Source organism: Pan troglodytes, chromosome 9 (assembly GCF_028858775.2).
Source record: "Pan troglodytes isolate AG18354 chromosome 9, NHGRI_mPanTro3-v2.0_pri, whole genome shotgun sequence".
Lineage (NCBI taxonomy): Eukaryota > Metazoa > Chordata > Mammalia > Primates > Hominidae > Pan > Pan troglodytes.
This window is the reverse complement of record NC_072407.2, coordinates 66,071,268-66,096,461: the sequence shown is the minus strand read 5'-3', so window position 1 is coordinate 66,096,461 and position 25,194 is coordinate 66,071,268. Positions and strand designations below refer to the sequence as shown.

Here is a 25,194-nt window from a genome sequence, read left to right as displayed (position 1 = left end):
GAATAAATTTTTTTGGATTAGTATTCCCAAGTATGCATCCTGTGTTTTATCTGGTAACCCTACCTGGGTCATATGTCAACTCAGTGTGGGGGATGAAATCAGCTATACCCAAACCACTTAGTTTGAGTGTGAGAAGAGGTATCATTCCAGAAGGAAAAATGAAGCTGGTGTTTCCAGAAAGAAATGGAGATGATATGCACAAATGATAGTGTACCTATGTATGCTCAGTTCATTGTGACCCACCAGCCTTCCCAGCTCCTGTATCCTGCCAATATATGTCTGCTTGGTACAGGAAGTAGGTGGAAATCCCTTGATTTTTAGGAATACAGGCTCCCCCCGCAACCCCGGGGGATGAATTATGGTTAAACTACCAATGATAATTGCTTTTCCTGTTGCCAAATGCTGAATACAAATATTCCTAGCTTCCTTTGTAGCCAGAGACGACTATGCAACCAGTTCTGGCCAATGAGAGGTAAGGGAAAATTTCCTGGGGAGTTTCTAGGGAAGAGTTTGATTCCCAGATAAAAGACAGAGCCTCTGGAGGAGAGAACTTTTGCCCTTGTCTCTTTCTTCTTCCTTGGAATGCTGGTATGAGCACATATTTGGAGCTGTGGTATACAGCTTTTGATCGTGAGATAACAAACACAAGAGTTAAAAGCCAGCTAAAAATGATGGAGCTGAAGAGTGGGAAGAATTTGAACTAAGTCTGGGACCTCCAACCCCTGGACTTCTTACATAAACAACAAAGAGCTTTATATTTTAGCCTCTGTCCTCTGTTACTTGCAGCCAAATGTAACACATACACCCTATCTGTTACTCAAGCTGATACACCCTTCCTCCAAGCCCACTTCTCTTCTACTGTCCGTCAGTTCAATGAGTAGCAATACTATCTTTCTTTTCATGCAAACTCAAAACTTCATTCTCATCCTTGGAACCCCCTTTTCTCCCCTAGTCCATCCCCTATTCTGTTAAACTTCCTTCCTCAGTAACTCTGAAATCTGCTTCTTTCTGCATTTTCTTCTCCACTGTCTATTCCTGGCACCCTCTCTTTCTCTGATAGTCCAATTCGATAGCCTTCTAATCAGTCTTCCTGCCTCTACTCTTTGTCCCCTTGAAATATATTTCCACAGTTATTCTATCAAAATAAAAATCTGGTAATCTCTACACACACACACACACACATGCACCCGCGCGCACACACGCGCGCACACACACACACGCACACACACACACACTCTTCAGTTACCTCCCATCGCTCTTAGTATAAAGACCAAAGCCTTTTTTTTTTTTTTTTTTGAGACAGAGTCTCATTCTGTCGCCCAGGCTGGAGTGCAGTGGCGCAATCTCAACTCACTGCAAGCTCCGCCTCCCGGGTTCACGCCATTCTCCTGCCTCAGCCTCCCCAACAGCTGGGACTACAGGCGCCCACCACCACACCCAGCTAATTTTTTTGTATTTTTAGTAGAGACGGGGTTTCATCGTGTTAGTCAGGATGGTCTTGATCTCCTGACCTTGTAATCCGCCCGCCTCTGCCTCCCAAAGTGCTGGGATTACACCACGCCCGGCCTCTTGCTTCTATTCTTCATAATAGATTTGTGCAGTTTCAAGTCAGTCTCAGAGATCATTTGGCTGTCTATGAAATCCCCCAAAAAGAATGTCAGGAGAGAGATCTGACTGGTCTTTCATGGGTCAGAGTGACCACTCTTACTGGGTAGGCAACTACAGGCTTTTGGGCTGGAAAGTTTGGAGGAAAGGTGACTGCTGTGGGCCCCATTCTGGGTCGGAAGGGATTGATCTTGGGGACAGCCCTTGGAGAGCTGGGCAGAGAGCAGAGGAGAGCCATTTCCTACAGGGCTGTGAAGGGATAGAATGGAAGGGCCAACCCCTAAGATGTGCCTCACTCCTGTTACTGTGTCTTGCTATTAATTGGAATGGCAATATGTTCTCAACATGAGTGACTAGACTTCTGTTGTTTCTGCTGTTCAGCATTACTTCTTGTGTTAACTCCATCCAGTTTTTCTTTATAGCGAGCACCCTTAGTCCACATGGTTGGGAGTGCTGACTCCTCCAGGAGCGGGCCTCTGACCCAGGCTTAAGTGAATGGCATATCCCGTGAGTTTAGTTTCAGTAACTCATTGAAGGACAGGCTCATGATCCAATGTGATCCAGTGAGATTTAGACCTGGGACTTTGTTCACATTGTTGGAGGACAGAAGATCTCTTTCTTTTCTGTGAGCCTTACAGTTGTCAGGCTGTGAGTCTGGAGGTGCTGGGGTCATCCTGTAGAAAGACCTTTCCAAAAGGACAGCCAACAAACAGGGGAGCAGGGTAAAGATGGAGAGAGACAGACAGACAGACATTAAGATCACTGGGACACTGCTTGAACCTTGCATCGAGCCACATCTGAAGATCATTTTTTAATTTTCAGTCCCATGAACCAATACACCCTCTCCTGCTTTAAACTTTTAAGCCAGTTTTATTTTTATTTTTATTTTTAATCATTTATTATCAAAAGTGTGCTGATTTGGCTGGGTACAGTGGCTCATGCCTGTAATCCCAGCACTTTGGGAGTCCGAGGCAGGCGGATCACTTGAGGTCAGGAGTTCAAGACCAGCCTGGCCAATGTGGTGAAACCCCAACTCTACTAAAAATTCAAAAAATTAGCCAGGCGTGGTGGCACACACCTGTAGTCCCAGCTACTCGGGAGGCTGAGGCAGGAGAATTGCTTGAACCCAGGAGGTAAAGGTTGCAGTGAGCTGAGATTGTGCCACTGCACTCTAGTAGCCTGGGCGACAGAGTGAGACCCTGTCTCCAAAAAAAAAAAAAAAAAAGGGTGCTGACTCAGTCTGAGGGGATTGATAAAACAGTAAGCAGCCACTGGAATACTCTGAGGTTATGGAAAGGAGACAGAAATACAAAATTTACACTTTTGACACATTTAAAGAGGGACAGGCTGGGTGTGGTGGCTCATACCTGTAGTCCCAGCACTTTGGGAGGCTGTATTAGTCCGTTCTCATGCTGTTCATAAAGACATACCCAATACTGGGTAATTTATAAAGGAAAGAAGTTTAATTGACTCACAGTTCCACATGGCTGGGGATGCCTCAAAATCATGGCAGAAGGGGAATAAGGAGCAAAGTCATGTCTTACATGGTGGCAGACAAGAGAGCTTGTGCAGAGTAACTCCCATTTATAAAACCATCAGATCTTGTGAGACTTATTCACTACCACAAGAACAATATTGGGGAAACTGCCCCCATGATTCAATTATCTCCACCTGGCCTCACCCTCCACATGTGGGAATTATTATAATTTAAGGTGAGATTTGGGTGGGGACGCAGCCAAACCATATCAGAGGCCAAGGCTGGAGAATCACTTGAGCCCAGGAGTTCGAGACCAGCCTTGACAACATAGGGAGACTCTGTGTCTATGTTTTTTTTTTAAATAAAGAGGGACAGGAATGAAGGCCTTGTTGGTCAACTACCCCTTGTTCTTCATCCCTGCTCATGGTCTTGTCAAAGAGTTGGACCATTATGGGACTGTCCCTCTTTAGTGGGGTGGACGGGTTAGGACATTGGGGCCATCTTAGAGGTCCCCAAAACCAGGAATTGGGGAGCCAGCAGCAGCCAGCATCCAAGGCTGGCTCTGAGGAGCACCATCCAGTGCATCTGTGGTTTTCCACACTGGCAGGGGGAACTCAGGACACTTGTGCCCTGGCCCTAAGAATTATCCTTCCATTGGCACCAACAGGTATGGCCAAGAAGACTATCCTGTGTTTTTTTTTTTTTTTTTTTTTTTTTTTTGAGATGGAGTCTCGCTCCGTAGCCCAGGTTGGAGTGCAATGGTGTGATCTCGGTTCATTGCAACCTCCGCCTCCCAGGTTCAAGCCATTCTCCTGCCTCAGCTTCCTGAGTAGCTGGGATTACAGGTGCCAGCCACCATGCCCAGCTAATTTTTAGTAGAGACGGGGTTTCACCATGTTGGTCAGGCTGGTCTCAAACTCCTGACCTCAGGTGATCCACCTGCCTCAGCATCCCAAAGTGCTGGGATTATTACAGGCATGAGCTACCACTCCCAGCCGGCTATCCTGTATTTCCTCATTGATTAAGTCACCCCAGTAAATGGTTTGCATAGCTGAGGCATTCAGAGTGCTTCGCTGTACAGGGCAATCACTGTTCGTACGGATGTGGGGAAATCGGAACCCTTGCACACTGTTGGTTAGGAATGAGAAATGGTATAGCCACTGTAAATCTCACTTCTGGGCATTTATCCAGAAGACTTCAAATAAGATCTCAGAGATATATTAGCACTTCTATGTTTATTCATAATAGTCAAGATGTGGAGACAGACTAAATGTCCACCAACAGATGAATGAAGAAAATGCTTTGTATACATACAATGGAATCTTATCCAGCCTTAAAATAGAAGGAAATTCTTCAACATGTGACAACATGGATGAACCTTGAGGAAATTATGCTAAGTGAAATAAACCAGTCACAGAAAGACAAACACTGCATGATTTCAGTGACATGAAGTTTCTAAAATAGTCAAATTTGACTGGGCATGTGGCTCACAACTGTAATCCCAACACTTTGGGAGGCTGAGGCAGGAGGATTGCTTGAGGCAGGGGGTTCGAAACCAGCCTGGGCAAGATAGTGAGGAGACACCCATCTCTACAAAAAAATTTAAAAATTAGCCAGGTGTGGTAGTCGGTGCCTGTAGTCCTAGTTATTTGGGAGGCTAAGGCGGAAGAATCCCTTGAGACCAGGAATTCGAGGTTACAGAGAGCTATGATTGTGCCATGGCACTCCAGCCTGGATAACACAGCAAGATCCTGAATCTAAAAAAAATTTTTTTTTTAATTCAAATTCATAGAATCAAATTGTGGAAGGGTGGTTGATAGGGGCTGGGGAAAGGAGGAAAGAGGGGTTACTAATCAATGAACATAGAGGTTTTTTTGTTTTTGAGACGGAGTCTGGCTCTGTCGCCCAGGCTGGAGTGCAGTGGCACGATCTCGGCTCACTGCAAGCTCTGCCTCCCAGGTTCACGCCATTTTCCTGCCTCAGCCTCCCAAGTAGCTGGGACTACAGGCGCCCGCCACCACGCCCAGCTAATTTTTTGTATTTTTAGTAGAGACGGGGTTTCATCATGTTAGCCAGGATGGTCTCGATCTCCTGACCTTGTGATCCGCCCACCTCGGCCTCCCAAAATGCTGGGATTACAGGCGTGAGCCACTGCGCCCGGCCTAGTTTTTTTTTTTTTTTTTGAGACGTAGTCTCATTCTGTTACCTAGGCTGGAGTGCATTGGCACAATCTTGGCTCACTGTAACCTCTGCCTCCCGGGTTCAAGCGATTGTCCTGCCTCAGCTTCCTGGGTAGCTGGGCCTGGCTAATTTTTGTATTTTTAGTAGAGACGGGGGTTTCACCATGTTGGTCAGCCTCGTCTCAAACTCCTGATCTCAGTTGATCCGCCCTTTTTAGCCTCCCAAAGTGCTGGGATTATGGGCGTGATCTACTGCACCTGGCCAATGAGCATAAAGTTTTAGTTAAATAAGATGAATAGGCTCTAGAGATCTGCTGTAGAACCTAGTGCCTATGGTCAACAATAGTGCACTGTACATTTAAAAGCTTGTTTAGAGGATAGATTTCATGTTAAGTGTTCTTACAATTTTAAAAAGAAAGAAGCCGGGCGTAGTGGCTCATGTTTGTAATCCCAGAACTTTGGGAGGTCGAGGTGGGAGGATCGCCTGAGCTCAGGAATTTGAGACCAGCATGGGCAACATGGTGACACCTCATGTCTGCAAAAATACAAACATTAGGTCAGGGGCAGTGGCTCACGCCTGTAATCCCAGCACTTTGGGAGGCCGAGACAGGTGGATCACGAGGTCAGGAATTCAATACCAGCCTGGCCAAGATGGTGAAACCCCGTCTCTATTAAAAATACAAAAATTAGGCCAGGCGCGGTTGCTCACGCCTGTAATCCCAGCACTTTGGGGGGCCAAGGAGGGCAGATCACCTGAAGTCAGGAGTTCGAGACCAGCCTGGCCAACATGGTGAAACCCCGTCTCTACTAAAAATACAAAAATTAGCTGGGTGTGGTAGCAGACGCCTGTAATCCCAGCTACTCGGGAGGCTGAGGCAGGAGAATCGCTTGAACCCGGGAGGCAGAGGTTGCAGTGAGCCATTGAACTCCAGCCTGAGCGACAAGAGCAAAACTCCATCTCAAAAAATTAATTAATTAATTAAATTAAATAAAATTCCACACTCTCTCCCCTCAACACACACATTCAAAGCTCAAGGTTTTGGCTTAGACCTGGATATAATCCTTAAGTTTGAAATTCCTTTGGAATTTTACAAGGGATGATTTAATTTACAATCTACATAGAAAGTTCCTTTAACATTACAGCCTATATGACCGATCTTAGTTTTTTGAAGGAGTTTGGGTCTGCTCTCTGGAGAATGTTGAAGGCTACTTTTAGAACCAGGATTTGTTTTTTTTTAGTTCTGAGATATCCTGAAAAGTAGAATCCAGAATTTGTCACAAAGTTGGGTCTAGGGAGGTTAATGTTTTACCTCCTTCAAAACCTTCCTTTGGGAACACAATTCACAGTTCCTCTGTTTTTGTTGTCAGTGGCCCTTCTTTTAACGGGACCTGCCCAAGGAGCCACTGAAGCACTAGGAGAAGGCTGCCCCACTGGGGGACGCTGGCCCTTGAAGGCTGGGACCAATAACCTTAGAAGTTCTAGGGCTGGCTGGAGACACCACACAGGGGACTAAGTGAATCTGAGTTAGAGAATGGAAGAGGTAAGGTGTAAAAATCAGGAGTTCTGGGTTTGAAATGGGCTCCAAAGTTCTCAGGTTGTGACCTCATTTTCTTTTTCTTTTTTTTTTTTTTGAGACGGAGTTTCACTCTTGTTGCCCAGGCTAATGGCACAATCGCAGCTCACTGCAACCTCCACCTCCCAGGTTCGAGTGATTCTCCTGCCTCAGCCTCCCGAGCAGCTGGGATTACAGGCCCGCGCCACCACACCCAGCTAATTTTTGTATTTTTAGTAGAGATGGGGTTTCACTATGTTGGTCAGGCTGGTCTCGAACTCCCAACCTCAGGTGATCCACCCACCTCAGCCTCCCAAAGTGCTGTAATAGGTGTGAGCCACTGCGCCCGGCCTGTAACCTCATTTTCTACTTCCAAATCTACTTTTCTTTTTATAGCCCCATCCTCTCAATCCAGATACTTGGGAGTTAGCAGGGCCTTTCCCGGATCATCACATTCAAGCAGACACCACGTCCTGTAATTCTATCTTCTTGATATGCTCAAGCTAGAACCACTACTAGCCCTCAACACTCCTGACCCCTGCCCCAGGCATAAGCAACTTTTAGGTATATCACTTAGGTAAGAAATAGCCCCTTGGTGAGAAGAGGTATCCTTTTTCCTGGCTTTGCTGGTATTCATCCTCCAGTTGCCTCCTCCTCCTCCTTCTCCTCCTCCTCCTCACTCAGCTGGTATTCATCCTCCAGTTGCCACCACATCTTCCTTCTCTTCCTCCTCAATGCAGTGAAGTTTACACCATGATGTGCTGTGGCCCTGCTCAAATCTTTTGCCTCCTCTCCATTGGCCCTGGGGCTGCTGCCTTGACATGGGTCTTTGTTGCTGTCCCTCTCCCCAGCGTTCTCCCAGCTGCCTCCATAATTGTCCACAATTCCCAGCATTCCCAGTGCCTTCAGGACAAACTGAGACTCTCCATGTGGCACCTAAGGCTCTAGTCCCTGCCAATTTCTATTTCCTCTTCTCCCTCTCCCACCTGCAACCCTCCTTCATCCAGAATTTTCCCAGCCTCTGCCAGGAAACCCTTGTTCCCTTTCTCCTTCTGGCAATACCCTGGTCTTTCTAGTCTTGGTTTAAACAATGCCCTCCTTAGGAAGTCTTCCCCAGTTGGGTGACCCTTCCTGGGGCTTCCCTTTTCCTTGGTGCTTATCACCCTCTACTGCAATCAGTGCCAGGGACCCAGGGCACCGAGGCACTGGTGCCTAGAGTGCAAGGTACTTTTAGGGGCTCATGAAAATGTTTTATTTTAAAATTAGATGAAAAAAAATGTAAGGATCAAAGACAATTTTTTTCTCACATCAAAAAAATAAATGCATAGGGCCCATGGAAATCTACTGAATTATTTAAATTTTTATTTTTTTTTTAAATAGAGGAAGATACCTCATGAAGACAAAAGCACCTAAGGCCTGAGAAAGTGAGAATGTGGCCCTGACTCACTGCCATTGGTTTCCCCTTCCCCCAGTGGGGTTGGGGGGTACCCCCCACTGCATTATGTTATTCTTAAGTCTCTGCACCCCCAGCCCTGTTCTCATCACTTATGACTGCTTTCTGAACAAGAAAAGAAGTGCAGAAATAAATGAATGGCCTTGCGCAAGGCTCTTGACTCTCTGAGTCTCCATTTCTTCCTCCCGACAACAAAGTTCCAGCTTCACGGGGCTGCTGCGGGGATCAAGTAGTGAGTGGGAAACTTTTAGAACTGTCAAGCGTGCAGCCGTTCCTGAGGTCGTGCAGAATGTGGGTGGGAAGGGGAGGGCAGAGGTTGTTGAAGGTGGCTCCAGGTGGCTTTGATACCTTTCTTCTGGTAACAAAATTACCCTTTTTATACACACAGAGCACTGGCAGGAGAGACACCAGAGTCTCACAGAGGCTGGCCCTCAGCATTGGTTCTCTGTGGAGTGAGCAACTAAACTAGAATAAAGCACAAGGGCCCTTGGCCCCAGAAGAACAGGCTTCTTTCATTTTAGGACATTAGGCTCTTTTAGCTTCTTTTCCTTTCTTTTCTTTCTTTCTTCTTCTTCTTTTTTTTTTTAAACCATACTACTTAGAAGTGCGTGAAGCCCAGGTCTCTGTCTCACTTTCCCTTTGTGTTCCCGGGCCTGGCACAGATGAGGGACATAATGAATGAAGGAATCTCCCATCTCAGGGCCCTGCGTGGCACCCATCAGCATCAGGGCCTCTGACCCCAGTGGGTGAGAGGAAGTGCAACCCCCCCCGCCCCCCTGAGCGCAGGGCCTGCCGCGAAGAGAGAAGAGCTGTGAAACGGAGACTCAGTTTACCCAAGGTGGAGTCTCAAGCACGTCAACATGGGGGCTGAGGAAGAGACGGGACATCTCCGCGGCGACAGAGCCCAGAGGCACTTAAGAAATCTTAGTTCTTGTCCCCTCCTCATAAGCACTTCGGGGAGAGGTTTCCTGTGTTCCAAGTAATTTAATTCCCATGGCTCCCGAAAGGCTGGAGCGGTTTCCTTTTCAGAGGCTGTGGGTGCCTCTGAGAAGGAAAGTCACAGGCAGTATCAGTCTTGCCCATTTTCTTCAGTGCTGTGTGTCCAGCGTCTGAAAGCATGCGGGCACACAGTAGGTGGTGACAAGCGGACGAATTGCCATCGGCGACCGCTGGGTAACTCGCCAGTGCAGGGAACAAAACCCGCCTCCAGATAAGAAGACCCTGCAGGCCTCCCGCACCCTGTAATTTGGATCTCCAGGAATCGCCTTTGTTGTGGGCGCCCAACCTCAGGCAAAGCGAGCACCTGCTCCTCCCGCCGGTCCTCGCAGGAGGACCCCAGGCTGCTGCGCCCCGGCTGCCTCTCCGGGTCCCTGCGCTCCGCTTCTCCGGAGCTGGGGGACCGGGGGCGCCCCGGGACCCGCAGCCAGGGTCCAGCCAGCGCTTCCGAGCCGTGGTAACGCGCCTCCCCAGGTGCCCGACACCCCGCCCGGGGCCAGCATTTTTCGCTTCCTAGGGCCGGGCCGGGGGTCTGGGGCTGCGTCAAGGGCCTCGTCAGGCACCCCCAGGCCTGCGGGGGCAGGATCCTGAGTCACCGCCGCGCACGCCCTCTCCTCCCGGCTTCCATCCTGGGGCCACCTCCGCCCCGCAGGGTCGGGCCCCGGCGCAGCCGGCTCTCTGCGGGTCTGCTGTGCGCCCCTCTCCCCAGCCCGAGTCACTGCGGCCGCCGCCCCCACCCCTGGCTGGCTCGGGGGAGCCTCGCTTGTCCGCCCCTCCCATGAGAAGCCCGAGCTCTCAGCGCTCCCGGGCGGCTCCCGCGGGAGGGGGCGCGGCCGCCCCCACGGCTCCACCCTCTCGGCGGGGCCGCAGCCATCTGGGGCCCCTGCCAGTAACGGCCGCTCCGGGGCCCGCACGGAGCTCGCGACCCGCTTGCGCGGCGGGAGGCAGCCCCGGGCAGGGACCCCGGCCTCCTCAGCGGGCGCTCCCGGCGCTGAGATGCCCCGAGGGGGCGGTGGCCGCGAGCCGAGCCCGGGTGGAAGCGCGTCGCAGCGGACGCGGGCGCCCCTCGCCACCTCAGTGATCCTTTGGGAGCCGGGACCGGAGCCCCGCAGGCGGCGGTGCGGGCCCGCGGGGGCGGCGAGGTCCGTGCCCCTAGCGTCCGGAGCGGGCGCAGGCTGCTGAGCCTCGGCTGGGCTCGTTGCCTCCCGCCTTTCCCCCCAGCCCCCCGCGAGCTGGCAGGAGGAAATAGCGCGCGGCCCCTTTAAATTTACCCAGGAGCCCTTAAAGGAGCCCCAGGGGCCCCAGACAGGAATCCCCACCCCGGTCCAGCCCGCGCCGCCGAGCGAGCAGTCTGCCGTCCGTGCGGCCGGCCGCCCCGTGCATGCGCCCCGCGCCCCGGGGCCCCGCGCAGCGAGCGCTCCGCGCGGGCTGCCGCCGGCCCCGCGGCCCCGCGCCCCGCCGCCCCGGGGCCCCGCTCCGCAGCGCAGCGCATGGAGCCCGGCGGGGACCACCGGAGCCGGAGCAGCGGCGGCAGGGGCGGCCCCGGGCCAGCAGTGGCCTCGGCACGGGGCCGACGGCTGCCGCCCGCCGGATCGAGCGGCAGCGCGGAGCCAGAGGAAGACGAAGGCGGTAAGAGCTGGGGCCGGCGGCCCGGGCGGGGGCCCCGGCGTGGGGGAAGGGAGGGCTGCGGCTCGGGGCCCCTCTCCGCCGCCGAACAAAGCGGGGGACGCGGGCAGGGCGGCCGGGGGCGCCACCTGGTGGGCGCGGAGCGCGGCTGCAGGGCTGGCGGGGGAGCCCCCCGCCCAGCTCCCGGGGTCGGCCGGCGGGGCTCGGGCGGCTCGCCTCCCCCTTAAAGGGCCCCGCGGCCGCCCGCAGCGCCCCGCCTTGGGGGCCAGGCCCGAGGGGCCCCACAGGGCAGGGCGCCACGGAGCGAGGCTGGACTTGCGGCCCCCGCCCCTTTCTCTTTCAGACTCCTAGGTGGTCTCCCTAATCGGGCTTTCTCTCAAAAGTCCGCCCAGACCCTGGGTCCCCTTCGGGGGCTTTTCCCCAGCGGAGCTGAGCTCAGCTCCGAACTCTGCTGTTTTAAATCGGGCTGCTCCTCTCGTCTCGTGGCCTTGTGAGAGACATGCACCCTTTTTCTTTTCTCCCACATTCTCCCTAGGAAAGTGCATCGCTTGCGCCCCGGGGGCCCACACCATCTTTTCCCACCGCGGGCAGTTTTTAAAGCGATAGGTTCGCCCACAAAGGCAGGCACCCCTCCGGCCGGTGCATTCTCCCTTCCCTTCTTTTCAGAATTTTTTTTTGCCCTAATTTGTCAGCTCTAGCGGAACCAACCAGTCCTCCTCGTTCGCTCTCAAAGGAGACTGTTGACTCATTTCCCGGCTGCAGGGTCACGCCTTAAGACCCTTGAAGGTTTCCTCCAGGCCAGGGAGACTCTGCCCGAATCTCCAGGCTCCCCTCCCGGTCTCTCCCCTCCCAGAAACGCCCCATCCCCTTTTGTTTTTAAAGAACCTCGGCTCCTCCCCCTTTTTCGGCTCTTAAAGGGCCAATCCACCTTAGACTAGCCTGGATCCAGCGCTGGAAGGATGCTTAGAGACCAGCCAGCTAGCCAGTGTCGTTGCAGACAAAGAAGCTCAGGCCCAGAGGGCGGACATGACCTATCAAAGGTCACAGAGCAAGTTACCAGTGAAGCCAGGACTTGAACCCAGGCCTATGACTCCGAAGCCAGTGGATTCTATGGATCTACTTAAATAAAAACTAAAACAAACAAAAAAACTTCCACAAGGGTGACAGGAGCCCTTTCTGATCCTGTCTTTTGTTTTCCCAACCCTGTGATTCTCCACTGGGAGAATGACCAGAACCTGCCTGTGTGCCCAGGAGACCATTTTTCTAAATCAAGAGGGGTGGGAACTGTAGGGAGGGTAGGGGACTGCTCTGAGTGGGTGTCTGGCACAGGGAACACCATTGGGTTAGTGGGGCCTCTCCAGTGCCCGCCCTTCTGACTGCTGGGCAGTGGCCGGCTCCCTGCCAGAGCAGCAAATAAAGCCCCAGAAAGACTTAATGGGCTTCAGTGGATGGTGGCCACTCCCTGCCGCAGTGTCATTAGTTGTCACTCTGGTGGCCCTCCTGCCATCCCTTTACAGGGTCATTGGCTCCTCCAGAATCTGGAGAAGTTTCAGTCTCAGAAACTCCTTTCCCTGGAGATGTTGGCAGCTTTGTCTTGGGGATCCCTCCCATGTGGGGGCCTAGATTTGGGGAACTGACAATGCCTAGCCCATCCCCAAAATGGGAGTCTCAGGAAGCTGTATTTGAAGCATTACTGGAAAAAGGGAGAAGACCTGTGGGTGGGGCCCTCCTGGCGGGGGCCCCAGGCGGGTGGGTCCCGTGTGCAGCCCTGGCTGCAGACAGATGCCCCCTTTGTTTGTCTGGCCCCACTGCCTGCTCTGCTCCAGCTGGAACCGCCCTGGCCTGCTGCTCTCCTGGCTTTCTCCCTACGGCTCTTGTCCAGAAAGGGCACCTTACAGAGCTGGTTGGCTCCTTGGCCCTCACCTTATTTTTTAAAAAGTCAGAGCTATTTCCACAGTGCCCTGCGTCCTTTTGTTCTTGATCTCCTCTTAAAGGGTCCTTGCCCTTTGTAAAGGGCTAATGTTTTGGCTCCCACTTCTCCTACCATCCCTTTTATTGCTGTTGCCGTCCCTTTCCTGCCCCGGAACACCCCCTCCCCCAGCTCCCTTTCTCAGGGCTCACCATCAAAGCCCTCGCCTCTTTCCCTGGAAATCAGAGATTGAAAAACTGTCTCCCTTTCCCCTTCTTCAGGGCAAGATCTTCAGCTGGAAGGGGGTGCCTTGGGGTCCTGGGGGAGTGCCCCCCTGCCCTCCTCCAGGGCCAGGGGACCAGCATCTTCAGGCAGGAAATATTCAGACCACTGTGAGGCCCGGGCCTCGAGGCCTGGAAAGAGCCGCATCCCTGGCCGTGACCACCGGCGCTACTACCACGACCACTGGCGGCTGGAGTACCTGATGGACTTCAACCCTGCCCGGCACGGCATGGTGTGCATGGTGTGTGGCAGCTCCCTGGCCACCCTCAAGCTCAGCACCATCAAGCGCCACATCCGCCAAAAGCACCCCTACTCCTTGCATTGGAGTCCCCGGGAGAAGGAAGTCATCAGCAACAGCTGGGATGCACACCTGGGGCTGGGGGCCTGCGGAGAGGCCGAGGGCCTGGGGGTCCAGGGGGCTGAGGAGGAGGAGGAGGAGGAAGAAGAGGAGGAGGAGGAGGGGGCTGGTGTCCCAGCTTGCCCGCCCAAGGGCCCAGGTAATGCAAATGCAGATTCTGTACAGGCAGGGGCCTGGGTGGCCAGTGGGGCACAGTGGGCCAGCTGCTCTGCCAAGGAGCTGGTGTTCTTGAGCAAGGCACTGCTCCTCCTCTGGGTGGGGTCTGTTTATTGCCCTTATTATACAAAGGTGGGGGAAGGACAGTGGGGTGAGAGGGTCTCCGATGTCCATGACAGCTTGTACATTCTGTGGTTTTTGAAGTATCAAGGAGAGAAGTTGGGTGACAGGCAGTGGAAAGGCTTGGAGCAGGGAGGCCTGGCTGGGGTGGGTGAGGGAAGGGGAGGGTGCTGGAGAGGTGTGGCTGACGGTGAAGGCCAGGGACAGGGCTAGATTCCAGTCTGGGGGAGGTGTGGGTGGTGCTTGAAATGCTAGCAGAGGAGGGTTTAGGGAGTTAGGATTTCAGGAGAGAGGAAGAGAAGGGCAAAGGTTAGGCCTGGGGCCCAAGTGAGTGAGAGGCTTGTGGGAGACCTGGCTGTAGTGGGTATGCTCCCGTGGGGCCAGCGTCTCAGTTCCTTCCCTCCAACCCTTTCAGGCAAAGCCCCAGCTGGTGGGGGCTGCCGGCGCCAGCGGCGAGGGGGCCCAGTGGCACCCCGGGCTCGGCGTCTGCGCCTCTCAGCCTCCCGGAGGGCCGGGGGCAGCAGGGGGCTGGGGGCCCGGCGCCTGGAGAGGAGGCTGAAGGAGTCCCTGCAGAACTGGTTCCGGGCCGAGTGTCTCATGGACTATGACCCGCGGGGGAACCGACTGGTGTGCATGGCCTGTGGCCGGGCACTGCCCAGCCTGCACCTGGACGACATCCGTGCCCACGTGCTGGAGGTGCACCCTGGCTCCCTGGGGCTCAGCGGCCCCCAGCGCAGTGCCCTGCTGCAGGCCTGGGGGGGCCAGCCCGAGGCGCTGTCTGAGCTCACCCAGTCCCCACCAGGTGCGAGGCCCATCCCAGGCTGAGACCCCCTCATACTGGGGCTCTGAAGTGGGGTCTGTGGCCAAAACTGGGAGGCAGGGACTTAGGGCTGAGGGCTGAAGGCCCGGAGCTGGTGCTTCACACACATACTTTCCCCCTGCCCCCAGACAGAGACAGACTGGGGCCTCTAGCTTGGGGCTGGCGTGAGGAGCCAGGATGGACCCCTCTGAGTGGGCAAGGGCAACCCAGCCAGCAGGCTGAGCCCCTCTCCCTCACCCCTTCCCCAACAGGCGATGACCTCGCCCCCCAGGACCTGACCGGAAAGAGCCGGGACTCGGCCTCCGCTGCTGGAGCCCCCTCCTCTCAGGATCTCAGCCCCCCAGACGTAAAGGAAGAGGCTGGCTGGGTCCCTGAGAGGCCCGGGCCCGCAGAGGAGGAGGAGGAGCTGGAGGAGGGCGAGGGCGAGAGGGCGGGGGTCTCGGGCCGGTCGCCGCGGGGCCGCGCCCACCGCCGCCACCCCCAGGAGCGCTGGCGGCTGGAGTACCTCATGGAGTTGGACGGCGGCCGGCGCGGCCTGGTGTGCGGGGTGTGCGGGGGCGCGCTGGCCTCGCTCAAGATGAGCACCATCGAGCGCCACATCCGCCGGCGCCACCCGGGCTCCACGCGCCTCGGCGGGCCTGTCCAGGCCCTCATCGCCCGGGAGTGGAGCGAGAAGGCCGCCCACCTGCTGGCCCTGGGGCTGCCCCGCCCCGAGTCCCCCCAGGGCCCCGTCCCCCTCGGCACTGCCGCAGCCTCCGAGGAGTGGGGAGGGGACGAGGAGGAGGAGCCAGAGGAGGAGGAGGAGGAGTGGGGTGAGCGGTGGGGCCAGAGCAGACGGAGAGGGAGAGCCGGGCAGTTGCTGGGGCAGAAGGGACTGGAAAATGGGATAGAAGGGCAAAGATGGGGTGACCGGAGATGAGACGCGGGGCCCAGCCCGCTGCCCCCCGCCGTCGCCAATGCGGTCCTTTGTCCCTCCTTAGGCGACGTTCCGCTGTCCCCTGGAGCTCCCTTGGAGCGGCCCGCCGAAGAAGAGGAGGACGAAGAGGACGGCCAGGATCCTGGGGGACTCGCCTTGCCGCCGCCGCCTCCTCCCCCGCCGCCGCCCCCGCCCCGCAGCCGGGAGCAGCGGCGGAACTACCAGCCGCGCTGGCGGGGCGAGTACCTGATGGACTACGACGGCAGCCGGCGCGGCCTGGTGTGTATGGTGTGCGGGGGCGCGCTGGCCACGCTCAAGGTGAGCACCATCAAGCGCCACATCCTGCAGGTGCACCCCTTCTCCATGGACTTCACGCCTGAGGAGCGCCAGACTATCCTGGAGGCCTACGAGGAGGCGGCGCTGCGCTGCTACGGCCACGAGGGCTTCGGGCCGCCCGCCCCGGCGCCGCGTGACGGCGGCGCGGACCTCAAGTCTGGCGCTGTGTGTCGGGCGTAGCGGCCTAGCGGGCCCCCGGGTCAGGTCGGGTCGGGTCGGGTCGGATCGGCCCCGCCCCGCCCTGTGCTCGCCCGGCCCTCCGGCTGGGAGACCCTCGCGTCCGTTGTTAGCGCTTCCTGCGGCCGCGCCCCCCGCTGGCCGGGCCGGGCGGAGACGGGGGATCGGGTGGGTCCACCGGCGTCTGCGCGGTGCCACTTGGGTCCCCGAGCCAGTCGGTGCGCTGCGGGAAGCGCACTCTCCCATCGGCCCGGAGCCCTGCCCTCCCCGCGCAGGGCCCACGTTTTCCGAGAATCCACATTGGCCTCCACGTGTTAGCGCCGAGCGCTCCCGGCCACACCCCGCGAGGGGATTCTCCGCAGGCCGGGACTGGGGGCGCCGTCAGTCAGTATTAGGGCCGAAGGGGGGCCGTGCGGGTTCTGGCTCTGGCTCTGGCCCTGGCTGGGGGCCCAGTTCCCTGCAGCCTTGCACGCTGGCAGGCACGGCTCCCGGCTTGGGGGCTGCTGGCTGCCCTTCCCTAATTGGGATTCTCGGCCTCTCGGAGGCCCCGGCTGCGGACTGGGGCTTCCAGCGGGAGGCTGGGCCGCAGGGCTCGGGAGCCTTCCCGGGGTGGGAAGGCGCGTTGGACCGAGGGCGGGGCTATGCGCCCGGGGCCCGGGCTGGACCAGCTGCGCTTACCTCCCCGGCAGGCTCAGTGAGAACCGTGCGCCCGGCGGCCCCACCCTCCTCCCAGGCCGCGCCACGCCCTCCAGGACAGATCTTGTAAAGGGATTAGCACTTTTTTCCTTTGCTCCTCTTGCCCCGAGGGTCTCTGCTTACCCCTAAACTCAAGAGTCAGGCGCCACCAAGTCCGTGGGAGCCCGGGGCACAGGCGGTCCCGGCAGTCAGCCTTCGATTCCCGCCCCATCCCCATCCCCCTTTGTCCGCGGTGGATGCGGCGTCCGTTCTCAACCCGCAGGGCCTGGGGCCGGGCTTCGGCCTCTTTTCCCCGTGGCAGCCGCAGGCCCTGTGTGGCAGGGATCGGGCCCCGCGATCTCCCAGGCAGGTCCGAGAGGGATGTGTAGATTCATTCTCCTGTGGAGAACAGGTGGCCCCGAGATCAGGCCCTTTTTTGCTCTTTGTATTTTATTTTGAAACTGTATTTAATGCTTTTATATGAAAGGGGCAGGGGCGGGGACAGAGCTGACCCAGTCACCCTTATGTGCAAATGTCTTATTTATTATGCGTGTATCAGAGATAAGCTGTGAGGTGGTGGAGGGAGGACCTGAAGGAAGGAGGAGCGAGGGCAGAGGCGGGGACGGGAGGACCCCAACTAGCTGTGCTGATGTTACTCCCGCTGGGAGACTCCGGGCCCTACTGTCTGCTCTTCACAAAGCCAGGCTGCTGCAGGAACAGTTCCGGCGGTCCTAAAGTCGGGGCGGGGAGGCTAGTGGGTGGAACTTGAGGGTTGGGTCTGGAGGAAGAGATGCCTGGGCAGCGTGGTCCAGTCCCTGCCTCGGGGTGGGAAGGCAGAGAGCAAAGAGGAGGCCCCTCTTATTGCGGACCCCCAGGCCAGAGCCCAGGAGTGGGAAAGCAGAGGGCAAAGAGGAGGCCCCTCCTCTCATCCCTGACCCCCAGGCCAGAGCCTAAGGTTCAAGTGCCTCAGGCCCAGTCCCTTGACTCTTCCTGTTTGGGAGTTGGATTTTATACCACGGATTTTATAGCATTTTTATATAATTCAGGATTGTCAGAATTGGAAAGGGCCCTGGAGATCACTAGTACTACCCTCCTCACCTTCACAGATAGGTAAATTGGAGCCCAGGAACCGAGATGATCACACAGCCAGGTAGGGACAGTACAAGAACTAGAATGAAAATCCTAGCTCCCGACTCAGTGTTCTTTGCACGATGCCACACTGCTTCCCAATTCGCTGGTCAGTTATTAAAATTTGTCAGGCCTGCCGAAGGATTGACATGCTGGGCAATGCAGGCCACCACGGTGGATCTGTGACTCCTGAAGGTGGCAAAGCCCTGCACACTGCCTTGGGATGAGCACACTGAGCTCTGCAGGGCCTCAGCTGGAAGGCGCCATCCAATCGTCATTCCCCTCCCCAGCAGAACTCCAGAGGTGGGGCGGCTGCCGCAGGGCCCAAGGCTGCCTCGGCAGGGGGCTTTGTGCTCTTTGTTGTGGAGGCCACCAGGGATTCAGGAAGATCCTGAATGGGTTGTCAATTGACTGAAAAGTAAATTCCCAGTGAGTTTGAACCTCCACGGTTTTTGAGACAGTATTAAAAGCTTGAGAACGGAGATTATGGATGGCACCAGGCTGTGCACTGCCATTCTTTTACTTTCCTTCATGCATTTTTTCGGATCCAGAGTATTAACACCACTTTTTTTACTCTGCCCACTCAAAAGCAGTAGGTAAATTGGGGCAACCAATTTATAATCACTCAAGCCCACTGCCAAAGTTCAGATAAGCCAGGGCAGAGGGGTTAGATTCCCCCCCTCCCCCCCGTAGGCAGAGAGAGGCCTCAGGAGAGTGGACATCTTTACTGAGACAGCCCCAAACACACCAGTGGCTCTCAAAGTGTGTCCCTGAGACCAGCAGCATCACCTTAGGAATCTGCTAGAAATAAAAATTCTTGGGCCATACCTCAGGGTTACTGAATCAGAAACTTGGTTGGGGCCTAGCAGTCTGTTTTCATGAGCCCTCCATTGATCTTGATGCAGCTGAAGTGCCGGGCACCAGTGAAAGGGAAGGGCTGCGGGAGTGATTCCACTGATTCCTGCTTTGATGGAAGTTATGGCCTCACAGGTTAGAGGTTGCAAGTTGAGTTGGCCCTCTTGCCTAGGTGTGCCTCCTTGCCTTGGGATTCTGACATGAACAGGTGAAGTCTCTTCATGATTTTTTTTGTTGTTGTTGTTAATGGTATGCTTGCTATTATGGCCAATATGTAAATGTTACTCTGAATACATATTTATATACCATGTTACTTAGTGACATTATTCAAACATTTGTATGCGTATTTGTGAAATTGTTTGCATCAGTCATTTAAAAAATATTTCAGCCTAAGTTTTCTAAGAGGTATGTTGAATACATTTTTAAAAGCCAGCTTAAGGGTCACAGCAGCCTTAGTTTAGGAGAAGAGCTAATCACAGGTGACCACTCAAGTTCTTTCAATGAAGACCTGATGATGTATTTAGTTCCCATTTTCCACGGTGATTGACTCAATTTAAGTGTATTGTGGCTATATGTAATTTACAGGCTGCTTTGCGTTGAAGGTGGGAAAATCTCCCAGGCTGGTGTGAGGCTGAACTGGGGTAAAAGACCCCCTGACCCCTCCTCATTCTTCTAAGGTCACCACCTCTTAGAGGGTCTCTTATTTTCTTTCAGAGATCAAATGCACAGTTATGCTGTAAAACTGAATTCTGCAGTCTTGGGAATCCTTACGAGTACCAACTATTAGTCACTTTTTAAAGTCCCCAAAGTGGAGTGAGGATAGGGGGAGTGGAAGCAGTGTTTGGTTCTTACTTTACCCAAACTGTGTATAAAGAATAAAGTTAGCAGAATGATGCCACAGTCATTGTTTGTTTTTTTTTTTTTATTAATACCACATCAATTTGAAATTTTACAGGAACCAAGATTCAAGCTCCTTAGGTGCTACTGTATTTTTATGTTGCACGCACAGACACGTACACACAGTTTCATTAGTAATTTTTCATCTATAGGTTTTTCTTAAAAAAAAAAAAAATCCTGTGTGGCACAAAGATCTCTTCAATTATCTAAACACAGCAGCAACAAAAGAAAAGAACTGGATGTGGCGCTTCCACTGCAGAAGGTCCTTTGGAGGGGAAGCCCAAAAAGACAATCACTGACTTCCTGGGAGGGCAGAGGATGAGGATGGAGAATGCACTTCCTACTAGGACATGAAACCAGTTAAAACACTCAAAGGGGGCTAAGAAAATAAGATGGAGTAAGGCAAGGGTACCTTTTACCCATCCAAATTCCTAACTAATTTTTCCAAAACACGTAGAAAGACAATTTCCTTCCACTACTTTTTGCAGCTGCCGTACTTTGGGACCATCAAATATCATAGCCCTTACTTTAAACTCGCCAGTGCATATTCCCTCTGAAGGATCATGACTATGAGTGAGAACCTGAAGGAACTCACAGATGATTTTTCTTTCAAGTTCGCTGAATTCTCATATTGAAGGTGAAGAAAAAAACTTGCCCCCAAATGGGAATCGGAGATTTGAGTCTCGGGAAAAGATCAAGAAAAAAAGGGGTTCTGTATTTCACCTCTTGAGAATGTTCCCCCCCAGACTGAGATAGGATCACAATAACTCAATAACTGAGGAGCCCACATGCAGGTTATTTTTTTCTCTAACAAGTTTACAGCAGTGCACAGCAGTTACAGACATTTATTTTATAATAAGAAAAGTACAACCTTATTTATTAAACTTGAGGTGGGCAGGGGAGAGGGAGGAAAGCACATTCGAGAACGAGTTCGCAAACTAATGCTCAGAACCGGTGTCCAGTGACGTAGAAACCACTTTCCCAAATGGCGGAGCCTTTCCTTCCCTGGGAATAGTGGCAGAGGGAGTGACCGCCACCGCAGCATTCCTGCTGACTCCCTCTCAGTCCCACTTTCCATTTCTATTCTTTTTTATCAGATGGCATTCTTGGAATCACGAATTATCACTATCACCTATAAGTTATTTATCAAGTTGATAGTTAAATCATTAAAGAAAAGGAGTATCAGGAGTAGCTGTTCACATTGTGGGGCAGGAAGATAGGATTTGAGGGCTGCAAAAAAAAAACCAAGGAAGGTATCACACTCCTGTCCCCAAATAATTTTTTCATAAGTTAATCATTACTTCTTAACTTAAGGGCAAAACTATAATGGATAGCTGAGTAAGACTAGTGCTGAAACTGGACAGAAGGACCCAGAGGTGTTCTATCTTTCATTTTCTCTCTTATCTCCAATCTTTCCCCTTTCAAGCTACAGGTAAAGGCTCTACCACCATTAAGGTATTGACTTATCCTATGAATTTGATTCTTTCTTCTTCTGAGTTCTAAGATAGTTCTTTTATCAGTCCATCAATTTTTGTGCTTGATACTGAGGGTTAAAGGGAAAGGATGGGAGAAAACACCAAATTAAAAAAAAAAAGCTTGGAATGCAGGCTCAAGCTGACACTGAGTATTTTCCTTCATAGTACAAGTAACGACGTTATAACTATTAAATGGTGTTTTAGTAACTGTTGCATTTCTGGTTTCCATGTACTTATTCTGCCTTTTTTTTGGCGATTCCAGGGAGTTTTGCTTGGATCCTATTGAGAAAAGGAGGGGAAAAAGAAAGAAAGTGAAAACATTAGCATTCGCTCTAGGTTTTTATTTTAACTGTGATGCTAGAGGACAGTCCTGGACTTGCATAAGCAATGTGAAATGCATTCTCCCGGCTGGGTGCGGTGGCTCACGCGTGTAATCCCAGCACTTTGGGAGTCCGAGGCAGGCAGATCATGAGGTCAGGAGTTGAAGACCAGCCTGGCCAATATGGTGAAACCCTGTCTCTACTAAAAAATGCAAAAATTAGCCAGGCGTGTTGGTGTGCACCTGTAATCCCAGCTACTCAGGAGGCTGAGGCAGGTGAATGAAGGATAATCGCTTGAACCCGGGAGGTGGAGGCTGCAGTGAGCAGAGATCGCACCACTGCACTCCAGCCTGGGTGACAGCGAGACTCCATCTCAAAAAAAAAGAAAAAAAGAAAAATGTTAACAAATTCAAAGCGTTAGGTTCACAGTATTTGCTATGAATAATTCAAATTAAAAGCAGGGCTCATGCCTGTAATCTCAGCACTTTGTGAGGCCAAGGTGGGAGGATTACTTGAGGCCAGAAGTTTAAGCCTGGCCTGGGCAACATAGTGAGACCCCCATCTCTATAAAAAATAAAAAATTTGCCAGGGCATGGCACATGCCTGTAGTGTCAGCTACTCAGGAGGCTGGGGTGGGAGGATCACTTGGAGCAAGGGAGGTCAGAGGTCAAGGCTGCAGTGAGCTTTCAGTTTGTGCCACTGCACTTCAACCTGGGTGACAGAGTGAGACCCTGTCTCTAGAAAGCAAAAAAAAAAAGAAAGAAAAAAGAAAAAAGAAAAAAAATACTGTCCTCTAGGTATGGGGAAAAAAAGTAAAAAGAAGAAAACAACTCTTTGATATAGGGAGTCATAAAGATGTTTGTCAATATTTTATTTCCTGATTTAATTATTAATTGGTTTTAAAAAATGGGAACAGAGATTTGGCAATCTTAGACAACTTTGATCCTTAAGTTACTTATTTACTAGAACTTTTGTTTCTGAGAGGGATACGTTTGGCTTAAATGAATACATGTGAAAATAAATGAAGGTGGGGAAGCAACCAATAACTTTTTGGTTTTTTTTTGAGACGGAGTCTCACTGTCACCCAGGCTGGAGTGCAATGGCATGGTCTCTGCTCACTGCAACCTCGCCTCCCAGGTTCAAGCAATTCTCCCTCCTCAGCCTCCTGAGTAGCTGGGACTAAAGTTGCATGCCACCACACCTGGCTAATTTTTGTATTTTTAGTAGAGATGGGGTTTCACTATGTTGGCCAGGCTGGTCTCAAACTCCTGACCTCGTGATCCACCGGCCTTGGCCTCCCAAAGTGTTGGGATTACAGGTGTGAGCCACCGTGCCCAGCCTGTAACCAAGAACATTTAAAAGCCAGTTCAAAAAGGCAGAGTAGCCTATGGTCCTTGCTACTGGAGAAGCTGAGGTGGGAGGATCACCTGAGCCTAGGAGGTCGAGACTGCACTTCAGCCTGGGTGACAAAGCAAGACCCTGTCTCCAAAAAATTCCACTGATCTTTTTTTTTCCATTGATCCTCTTGTCTCAGCCTCTCCAGTAGGTGGGACTAAAGGCACATGTTACCATGCACAGCTAATTTTTTATTCTTAGTAGAGACAAGGCCTAGCTATGTTGCCCAGGCTGGTCTTGAACTCCTGGGATCAAGCAATCCTCCTGTCTCGGCCTCCCAAAGCACTGGCATTACAGGTGTGAGTCAAAATGCCTGGCCTACAAAGGTCCAGAAGGCAGGGCCAAAAAAAGATATAAAGGATTTTTTTCCTTTTTACAGAAGCAGCTATTATAATTTTTAGTAAAATGAAACTATTAACTAAGGTTTTTATCAAAATGAAAATTACTTTCCTTGGCATCTGCATTTTGTACAAGAGACTAAAGATAATTGGGGGGAAGGAAGCATACCTCATGATGATGTGGTCTCTAAATGTACTTACTTTTCAACAATTGACTTGGTCTGATCTCGGGCGATGCCAACATAGTGATCAATCTGGGTCTTTAAGGAAGGAAAATAAATTCAGTTGTGGTAACATACAGATCACCAATTTTCCTGAAGGCACGGCTCTTTTGTCTAGTTTAACCATTTTTTAAACACGACTGACCAGTCTAGAAAATGAAAACACCCAGTTTTTAAAAGTTTTTTTTTTTTTGTGAGACGGAGCCTCGCTCTCGCCCAGGGTGGAGTGCAGTGGCGCTATCTTGGCTCACTGCAAGCTCCACCTCCCGGGTTCACGCCATTCTCCTGCCTCAGCCTCCCGAGTAGCTGGGACTACGGGCGCCCGCCACCACGCCTAGCTAATTTTTTATATTTTTAGTAGAGACGGGGTTTCACCGTGTTAGCCAGGATGGTCTCGACCTCCTGACCTCGTGATCCACCCACCTCGGCCTCCCAAAGTGCTGGGATTACAGGCATGAGCCACTGTGCCCAGCCTTTTTTTTTTTTTTTTTTTTTGAGATGGAGTTTTGTTCTTGTTGTCCAGGCTGGAGTGCAATGGTGTGATCTCGGCTCACCGAAACCTCCACCACCTGGGTTTAAGCAATTCTCCTGCCTCAGCCTCCTAAGTAGCTGGGATTACAGGCATGCGCCACCATGCCTGGCTAATTTTGTATTTTTAGTAGAGACAGAGACAGGGTTTCTTCATGTTGGTCAGGCTGGTCTTGAACTGCCATCCTCAGGCAATCCACCTGCCTTGGCCTCCCAAAGTGCTGGGATTACAGACATGAGCCACCACACCTAGCCTTAAAAGTATTTTTAAAACCTCCGGTTTTAGAATCCAAATTACACCATAAACACCCCACACTTTGTTACAGTTAAAAAATCACTCATCTTTTGCAGAGGTTAAGTCTTACTTGGTAAGTATTTTCTTTAGAGACACTGGAGTATATAACAGTTTCCAATGACTAGAAACTGTGTGTCTAATCTATTTTCTGTCATCATAAATATGTTATGGCTCTTGTGTAACACTAATTCACTTAATACCAAAAAGCCAAAAAGTCTCTTGATGGATGACTTAATCCATAAAGAATAATCTCATGGCATCTAGTATACTTGGTACACATCATCCAACAATGCAAACACCTCATCACACTGATGGATTACCTGAATAACCTAGAGCTTAAAGTTTCCTTTTAGACACCCGGCTTTTATTCATCTAAGCTTTTTTTTTTTTTTTTTGAGACGGAGTCTCCCTGTCGCCCAGGCTGGAATGCAGTGGCGCAATCTCGGCTCACTGCAAGCTCCACCTCCCAGGTTCATGCCATTCTCCTGCCTCAGCCTCTCTGAGTAGCTGGGACTACAGGCGCCTGCCACCATGCCTGGCTAATTTTTTGTATTTTTAGTAGAGACGGGGTTTCACCGTGGTCTCAATCTCCCATCTAAGCGGTTTTGTTTTGTTTTGTTTTGTTTTTGAGATGGAGTCTTGCTCTGTCATCCAAGTTGGAGTGCAGTGGCACAATCTTGGCTCACTGCAACCTCCACCTCCCAGGTTCAAGCAATTCTCCTGCCTCAGCCTCCTGAGCAGCTGGGACCACAGGCGCCTGCCACCACACCCGACTAATTTTTTGTATTTTTAGTAGAGATGGGGTTTCACCATGTTAGCCAGGATGGTCTCGATCTCCTGACCTCGTGATCCGCCCGCCTCGGCCTCCCAAAGTGCTGGGATTACAGGCATGAGCCACCATGCCCAGCCCCACACTGGGCTAATTTTTATATTTTTAGTAGAGATGAAGTTTTACCATGTTGGCCAGGCTGGTCTCGAACTCCTGACCTCAAGTGATCTGCCTGCCTCGGCCCCACAAAGTGTTAGGATTATAGGCATGAGCCACTGCTCCTGGCCTTTTTGAGACAGGGTTTCACTCCCATCACCCAGGCTGGAGTGCAATG

General features: G+C 52.5%; 2 protein-coding genes across 8 annotated transcripts in view; one reads left to right on the top strand and one right to left on the bottom strand.

Annotated features, from left to right (window-relative positions):
• ZFTA (zinc finger translocation associated) overlaps nucleotides 1-19,522 on the top strand; it is a 52,795-nt gene extending 33,273 nt beyond the window's left edge. Inside the window, exons 2-6 of one of the 2 annotated variants that reach the window (XM_016921110.4) lie at nucleotides 8,196-10,893; nucleotides 13,081-13,578; nucleotides 14,131-14,517; nucleotides 14,787-15,347; nucleotides 15,516-19,522. In XM_016921110.4, coding sequence (XP_016776599.3) covers nucleotides 10,755-10,893; nucleotides 13,081-13,578; nucleotides 14,131-14,517; nucleotides 14,787-15,347; nucleotides 15,516-15,967 — 2,037 coding nt within the window. In that variant the 5' untranslated portion in view covers nucleotides 8,196-10,754 and the 3' untranslated portion in view covers nucleotides 15,968-19,522. The remainder of the gene's footprint in view (nucleotides 1-8,195; nucleotides 10,894-13,080; nucleotides 13,579-14,130; nucleotides 14,518-14,786; nucleotides 15,348-15,515) is intronic. The other variant, XM_063782991.1, reaches the window with a different exon arrangement.
• Nucleotide 19,523: 1 nt separating this feature from the next.
• Nucleotides 19,524-25,194, bottom strand: part of RTN3 (reticulon 3) — a 79,867-nt gene continuing 74,196 nt past the window's right edge. For 3 of the 6 annotated variants that reach the window (XM_009460458.5, XM_009460453.5, XM_009460455.5), the window contains 2 exons: nucleotides 23,249-23,307; nucleotides 19,527-21,273 (listed from right to left, as the gene is read on the bottom strand). In XM_009460458.5, the coding sequence (XP_009458733.1) occupies nucleotides 21,228-21,273; nucleotides 23,249-23,307 (105 nt within the window). In that variant the 3' untranslated portion in view covers nucleotides 19,527-21,227. 6 annotated transcript variants of the gene reach the window in all.